This window comes from Mobula birostris, chromosome 16, assembly GCF_030028105.1.
Source record: "Mobula birostris isolate sMobBir1 chromosome 16, sMobBir1.hap1, whole genome shotgun sequence".
Lineage (NCBI taxonomy): Eukaryota > Metazoa > Chordata > Chondrichthyes > Myliobatiformes > Myliobatidae > Mobula > Mobula birostris.
Genome location: NC_092385.1, coordinates 1,574,928 through 1,583,208, shown reverse-complemented (window position 1 = coordinate 1,583,208; position 8,281 = coordinate 1,574,928). Strand labels below are relative to the sequence as shown.

Genomic DNA, 8,281 nt, shown 5'->3' with positions numbered 1-8,281 from the left:
TCCTTGTAAATCTCCTCTGCACCCTCTCTATAGTATCCACATCCTTCCTGTAGTGAAGTGACCAGAACTGAGCACAGTATTCAAATAGGGTCTTATATAGCTTTAAAAGCCCACTTTCAAATCTCTTACTAGCTCTCCCTTCAGTTAGTCCTGACGAAGGGTCTCGGCCCGAAATGTTGACTGTACCTCTTCCTAGAGATGCTGCTGGCCTGCTGCGTTCACCAGCAACTTTGATGTGTGTTGCTTGAATCTCCAGCATCTGCAGAATTCCTCGTGTTTACGATTTTAGAACAGAATTTAGTCAGGAGAATTTTTTTAGCCAATAAGTGGTGAATCTGTGGAATGCTCTGCCATAGACTGCGATGGAGGCCAAGTCCGTGGGTATATTTTAAGTGGAAGTTGATAGTTTCCTCATCGGTCGGGGCATCAAGGGATATGGAGAGAGGGAAAATGTATGGGCTTGAACGGGAACTTGATGAAATGGTGAGCGGATTGACGGCTGAATGGCCTAATCGCCTCCTATGTGTTCTTTTGGGCTTATGTTGGCTGGAGCGAGCTGATTGGTGCCGATGTTGGCTGGAACGAGATGATTGGTGCGGGTTTGGGCTGGAATGAGATGATTGGTGCAGATTTGGGCTGGAATGAGCTGATTGGTGTCGATGTGGGATGGAGCGACCTATCGTGTCGGTGGAAGGGCTGATTGGTGCCGATGTCATCTGCTTGCAGCGATTGGCCGCCCCGCTCCCCCTCCCCCCCCGTGGGATCGCGCTGTGCAGGGAGCCGGGGCCGCCGCGCCTGGGCTGGGCTGGGCTGGGCTGGGCTGGGCTCGGATCGGATGCGCAGATAACATGCAGCGCTGATGTGAATGTGAATGCGAGGCTCGCCTGTGCGGTGCCTGAGGGCCACTGCCTCAGACCCTCGGTGTCGCGGAGGGCCTCACGTGATCAGTACATGGCTGCTGACGGCAGCGACGAGCCGGGAGACGGTGCGGAGCGCACAGAGATGCCGAGAACTTAAGCTCTGCGCAGCATTCAGGAACGGGAGGTATTATGGCAAACTGGCTTCCGGAGCTCACGCAGAACCCGCTGAAGAAGATCTGGATGCCTTGTAAGAACGGCCTGTGTGAGGTGCACGCTTCGCAGAGAAAAGGTGGGTAGAGGATCTGCAGAGAGTAATGCTCCTCGCCCTCCCTCCCTCCTCCCCTCCTCGCCCACCTCCCTCCTCCCCTCCTCGCCCTCCCTCCCTCCTCCCCTCCTCGCCCTCCCTCCCTCCTCCCCTCCTCGCCCACCTCCCCTCCTCCCCTCCCTCGCCCACCTCCCCTCCTCACCACTCTCCCCCTCCTCTTCTTCCCCCCTCCCCTCCTCCCCCCTCCAACCGCAGGGACTCCACCTCCCACCGGAACTCACCACCACAGGGATCCCCCACCCACCCACTCAACCCCCACCCCCCCACCACAGGGATCCCCCACCCACCCACCACAGGGTGTTCACCCACCTACCCACTCCACCCCCCCCACCTCCCCCCCCACCACAGGGATTCCCCAACCCCCCCCACCACAGGGTGTTCCCCCACCACAGTGATCCCCCACCACAGGGATCTACCCCCCCACTACAGGATGTTCCCCCACCCACTCACTCCACCCCCCCACCACAGGGATCCCCACTCACTCCACCCCCCACCACAGGGATCCCCCCACCCCCCTCCCACTCCACTTCCTGCCTCAGGGATCTCCCGCCGGAGGGATCCTCTCCCAGCCGACTCCCCACTGCACGGATCCCCCTCTCCCCACCACAGGGGATTCCCCCTTACCCACTCCAGCTTGCCTTCCACCTTTCCCTTGCTGCACATCCATCCCCACACCAAACCCTTTCCCTCTCATCAGCCCCTTTCTTCCCTCCCCTATTGAAATTGAAATGTTGAGGGTGCTGCAGATTAATTTCCTGGTTGTAAGTGTTGGTGAGTCACTGAGTGTGTTCCTGTTCCTAGTTGGCATCCACGCGTACGGATGGTGCAGAACAGGATTTGTTAAAGGGCTGTCATTTCCTGTTGCTCTGTGTTATTTGCTGCAATTCTCTGAGAATGTGCATTAATTTAGGATGGACTAAATAATCTTTCTAACATGTATATCAGATGTCAAAAGCAACGTTTCCAGTTGTGTGGGATTGAATTGGAAATCTTGAGCGAAGTTCCTTGTTGTTGGTGTAAATGTGGTGAGTCATTCTGTGTTTTCCTGTGCACTGTTTGTGAAATGTACTCATGAGCCTGGCATTGTTGTGAAATGTTTCTTTTACGGTCAGAGTTTATAATTGCTGCGTAGGTAGCTGAGCTACACCCAGAGTTCAGTGTTGTTAGACTCTGGTCCAGCTTTCCCGCAACGTGGCTGAACTTTGAACAAGTGTTTTGCAGGGACAGTGTGTGGACTGACGAGGGTGCCTGCCATTCTGTGTCACCGTAGTTCATAAGGATGGACTCCTAATTTTAAAATGCCATAGTAACAGAATTGCTTTAACTTTATAAACATTTTAAATAAATACTTGTTTTGAATCATGTGTGGAGTTAAACCTTCCTGTCCTCTTGAACACGGAATGGAGGCGCACAGATCACGTGCAGGTGGATGGGTTTGGTTTAGTTTGCCAGTGTTCAGGACAGATGGGCTGAAAGGCCTCTTCCTGTGCTGTTCTATGGTGTTACTCACTTTCTTTGAAGGGGTTATTAATAGTGCATTGGAAATAAAACAAAGTACAGGCCCTTCGGCCCACAATGTTGTGCCACCTTTTAACCTACTCTCACCTATGTGCTTTCTAATCCAAACAGCATCCTGGTAAAACTCTGCATCCTAGAAACATAGAAAACCTACAGCTCAATACAGGCCCTTCGGCCCATAAAGTTGTGCCGAACATGTCCCTACCTTAGAAATTACTAGGCTTACCTATAGCCCTCTATTTTTCTAAGCTCCATGTACCTATACAAAAGTCTGTTTTTTTTAGCCAGACAGTGTGGATTTGTTGCCACGGGCGGCAGTGAAGACCAAGTCATTGGGTTTATTTAAGGCAGAGATTGATAATCATTGTCATAGTCATACTTTATTGATCCTGGGGAAATTGGTTTTCATTACAGTTGTACCATAAATAATAAATAGCAATAAAACAATAAATAGTTAAATAGTAATATGTAAATTATGCCAGTAAATTATGAAATAAGTCCAGGACCAGCCTATTGGCTCAGGGTGTCTGACCCTCCAAGGGAGGAGTTGTAAAGTTTGATGGCCACAGGCAGGAATGACTTCCTATGACGCTCTGTGTTGCATCTTGGTGGAATGAGTCTCTGGCTGAATGTACTCCTGGCCCAACCAGTACATTATGTAGTGGATGGGAGACATTGTCCAAGATGGTATGCAACTTGGACAGCATCCTCTTTTCAGACACCACCATCAGAGAGTCCAGTTCCATCCCCCAACATCACTGGCCTTACGAATGAGTTTGTTGATTCTGTTGGTGTCTGCTACCCTCAGCCTGCTGCCCCAGCACACAACAGCAAACATGATAGCACTGGCCACCACAGACTCGTAGAACATCCTCAGCATCGTCCGGCAGATGTTAAAGGACCTCAGTCTCCTCAGGAATAGAGACGGCTCTGACCCTTCTTGTAGACAGCCTCAGTGTTCTTTGACCAGTCTAGTTTATTGTCAATTCGTATCCCCAGGTATTTGTAATCCTCCACCATGTCCACACTGACCCCCTGGATGGAAACAGGGGTCACCGGTACCTTAGCTCTCCTCAGGTCTACCACCTGCTCCTTAGTCTTTTTTCACATTAAGCTGCAGATAGTTCTGCTCACACCATGTGACAAAGTTTCTTACCGTAGCCCTGTACTCAGCCTCATTTCCCTTGCTGATGCATCCAACTATGGCAGAGTCATCAGAAAACTTCTGAAGATGACAAGACTCTGTGCAGTAGTTGAAGGTCCGAGGTGTAAATGGTGAAGAGAAAGGGAGACAAGGTATCTGAGTAGCCAGGGCATCAAAGGTTATGGTGAGAAGGCGGAGGATTGGGATTAAATGGGGAGAATGGATCAGCTCATGATAAAATGGCGGAGCAGATTTGATGGGCCGACTTCTTTTCCTTTGTCTTATGGTCTCTTAAAAGACCCTATCGTATCCGCCTCCACCACCGTTGCTGGCAGCCCATTCCACGCACTCACCACTCTCTAAGTAAAAAACTTACCCCTGACATCTCCTCTGTAGCTACTCCCCAGCACCTTAAACCTGCATCTTCTTGTGGCAACCATTTCAGCCCTGGGAAAAAGTCCTCTGACTATCCACACGATCAATGCCTCTCATCATTTTATAGACCTCTATCAGGTCACCTCTCATCTTCCGTCACTCCAAGGAGAAAAGGCAGGGCTCCTCTCTAAAACTTCCACATTGTAATAAGGCAACCAGAATTGGAGACAATTCTCCAAGTATAACAATATGTGATGTGCTGTTGTGCGTTCACTGTTGGAGCCAGAGTTGTGTGAGTGATGACAGGGATTGCTAAGCTATAGCATGGGGTTTGAGGAGAGACTGCCCTGGGTTGGGTAGGGGGTCAGGTGAAATGGAGTGTGACATTTGAGCCCTGGTAGGGGTCCAGAGGTGCGGGGGGTGTGCCTGGAGCCTGTGCTGTGGAATCCGTGCAGATACATTGTGGACCTGCTGCGTCTGCCCACGACTGACCTTTGCAGTGGGCACATTTTGCTTATTCTTCCCCGTTTGTTATTGTTCGTGGTTGTGTGGAGACGGGGCGGCTGAGTTTTTAAACGAGGGCCATTATCACCAAGCTGTTTGTTGTAAAACTTTACTAACGACCTTGTGACCAGTTGTGAAACCTTGCTCGGGAGTGCTGAGGTTTCTGTCTTGGAAAAACGTGTGTTCTGTGGTTTCTGGTTGCCAGGGTCCTAGAGAGTTATTCCAGGAAGTTATCAAGAAAGTGGATGAAGGCAAGGCAGTGGATGTTGTCCACATGGACCTTGACAAGGTCCTGTATGGTCAAGAAGGTTCAGTAGTTCGGCATTCAGGATGAGGTAGTAGATTGGATTAGAAATTGGCTCTGCGGGAGAAGCCAGAGAGTGGTAGGAGAGGGTTGCCTCTTTGATCTCAGTGAGGCCTGTGAGTAGTGGTATGATACGTCCGTTGTTGTCATCTACATCAACATTCTGGATACCTGGATTGGAAAATTTGTGGATGACACCAGGATCGGGGGTGGGGGGTGTGTGGAATTAGTGGATAGTGAGAAAGGCTATCAAACTTGTAGCGGGAACTGGACCAGCTAGAAAAATGGCAGGTGGAATTTAATTCAAACAAGCCGCAGGTGTTGTACTTTGGAAGGACAAACCAGAGTAGATCTTATCCAGCGAGTAGTAGGGCACTGAGGAGTGCAGTAGAACAGAGGGAACTGGGAATACAGATCCAAAATTCTTTGAAAGTGGTGTCACAAGATGACAGGGTCGTAGTGAAAGCTTTTGGCACGTGAGCCTTCATAAATCAAAGGATTGAGTACAGGAGTTTGGGATGTTGTGGTGAATTTGTATAAGATGTTGCTGAGGCTTAGTTTGGAGTATTGTGTGCAGTTCTGGCCCCCTCCCTACAGGAAAGATATCAAAAGATTGAATGACTACAGAGAAAATTACAAAGATGTTGTGGAATTTGAGGACCTGAATTCCAGGAAATATTGAGTAGGTTAGAACTTTATTCCCTGGAACTGAATGAACGGAGATTTGATAGATGTGCACAAAATTATGAGGGTTAAATGCAAGCAGGGCCTTTTGCCACTGAGGTTGGGTGAGACTATAACTAGAAGTCAAAGGTTAAGGGTGAAAGTTGAAATGTTTAAGGAGAACATGAAAGGAAACCACTTAGTGTATTACGAGCTCTCAGTGGAAGAGTTGGATGTGGGCCTGATTTCAACATTTAAGAGAAATTTGGATAGGTGGGTGGCAGGGGTATGGAGGATTGTGGTTGGGGTGCGAATTGATAGGACTAGCCATATTAATGGTTCTGAATGGACTAGATGGGCCGAATGGCCTGTTTCTGTGCTGTAGTGTTCTATGACTCTGACTCTATGACACGAGGGCCCAAGTCAGAAAGGTTGGACAGGCTACGACTTGAATCCCAGGGGCATGTGAGACTAAGGAATTATCTTGTAGAGGTGTATAAAATCCCGAGGTTTCAATATCCATTTAGGAATGGGGTGGCAGAGGGGAAGAAGCTGTTCCTGAATCGCTGAGTGTGTGCCTTCAGGCTTCTGTACCTCCTACCTGATGGTAACAGTGAGAAAAGGGCATGCCCTGGGTGCTGGAGGTCCTCAATAATGGATGCTGCCTTTCTGAGACACTGCTCCCTGAAGATGTCCTGGGTACTTTGTAGACTAGTATCCAAGATGGAGCTGACGTGATTTACAACCCTTTACAGCTTTCAGTCCTGTCCAGTAGCCCCTCCATACCAGACAGTGATGCAGCCTGTCAGAATGCTCTTCACGGTAGTGTGTTTTTTGACATACCAAATCTCTTCAAACTCCTAATAAAGTAGAGCCGCTGTCTTGCCTTCTTTATAACTGCATCACTATGTTGGGACCAGGTTATATCCTCAGAGATCTTGACACCCAGAAATTTAAAACTGTTCACTCTCTCCACTTCTGATCCCTTTATGAGGATTGGTATGTGTTCCTTCATCTTACCCTTCTGAAGTCCACAATCAGCTGTCAGGTTGTTACTGCAACACCACTCCACTAGTTGGCATATCTCATTCCTGCGCGCCCTCTTGTCACCACCTGAGATTCTACCAACAATGGTTGTATCGTCAACAAACTTATAGATAGTATTTGAGCTATGCTTACACATAATCATAGGTATAGAGAGGGTAGAGCAGTGGGCTGAGCACACACTCCTGAAGGGGTGTCCTTTTAGAACAGAGATGAGGAGGAATTTCTTTAGGCAGAGTGGTAAATCTGTGGAATTCTTTGCCACAGGCAGCTGTGGAACCAATTCTTTGTAAGTTAAATAATAAAGGGCTAAAAGGACATCCCTGCTGAGTACCTCTATAATCTAAAGTAAGGAGACTTTTGATTATTAGTTATAACCGCAGCCATAGGAGCTTGATAGATCAATTTGATCCGGGAAATAAATCCCAGACCAAAATTAAATCTTTCCAAATCCTCAAATAAGTAAAACCACTCCACCTTGTCAAAAGCTTTCTCCGCATCAAGAGAAACAACACATTCAGATTCTTTAGATGGAGAGGAGTGAATAATGTTTAATAATCTTCGAATGTTAAAATGTGAATACCTATTTTTAATAAATCCAGTTTGATCATTGGAAATAAAACTGGGTAAAATGCTCTCAAGTCTATTAGCCAAAATCTTAGAAAGATTTTAAAATCCACGTTCAGTAAAGAGATGGGTCTATAGGAAGCGCATTCAGATAAATCTTTTCTTTTTCAGGAATTAGTGAGATTGATGCTTCATTAAAAGATTTTGGGAGATTCCCAGAGGATATAGAATCAGTGAAAATTTGACATAAATAAGGTGAAGGAATTTCAGTGGAAGTCTTATAAAATTCCACTGTATATCCATCTGGTCCCTGAGCCTTACCTGGTTGGGAAGAGGATAAAGCCCATGTCATTTCCTCTTGTTTAATAGGTGTTCATATCTTGGGTAGGAATTTTAGGTATATTCAATTTTTGCAAAAATCTATTCATAAAAGTAATATTGTTTGAAAATTCAGATTTATAAAGGTTAGAGTAGAAATCCATCAATACCATTAATTCCATAAGGATCTACCGTTTCGGTTCTATCAGGTCTTTGAATTTTCAGGATCTGTCTTCTTGCCATAGTAGCTTTTAACTGACCAGCCAATAATTTGCCTGACTTGTCTCCATGTATATAAAATTGACTTTTAGATTTAAGAAGTTGCTGCTCAATGGGAAAAGTCAAAAGTAAATCATGCTGTGTTTGGGGTTCCACCCTTTCCTTATAGAGATCTTCACTAGGCATAACTGAATAAATTTTGTCTATTTCTTTAATCCTATTAGTAATCACTACAAGTTCCACCTTGGTTTTCCTTCTTAAACCTACTGAGTATGAAATTATCTGTCCCCTAAGAAGAGATTTCTTCGTGTCCCAAATAACTAAATTTGACATTCCCTCAGTTTTATTTAATTCAAAAAATAGAGAAATTTGCTCTTTCATAAAACTTACAAAGGTTGAATCTTGTAGCAATGTAGCATTAAATCTCCACTGAGGTACCT

General features: G+C 46.7%; 1 protein-coding gene across 2 annotated transcripts in view; it reads left to right on the top strand.

The window, feature by feature from the left end:
- The first annotated feature begins 766 nt into the window (after positions 1–766).
- LOC140210926 (6-phosphofructo-2-kinase/fructose-2,6-bisphosphatase 4-like) overlaps positions 767–8,281 on the top strand; it is a 52,764-nt gene continuing 45,249 nt past the window's right edge. The window contains exon 1 of one of the 2 annotated variants that reach the window (XM_072280192.1): positions 767–1,149. In XM_072280192.1, coding sequence (XP_072136293.1) covers positions 1,050–1,149 — 100 coding nt within the window. In that variant the 5' untranslated portion in view covers positions 767–1,049. Of the gene's footprint in view, positions 1,150–2,057; positions 2,211–8,281 lie in introns of those variants that run through there. The other variant, XM_072280193.1, reaches the window with a different exon arrangement.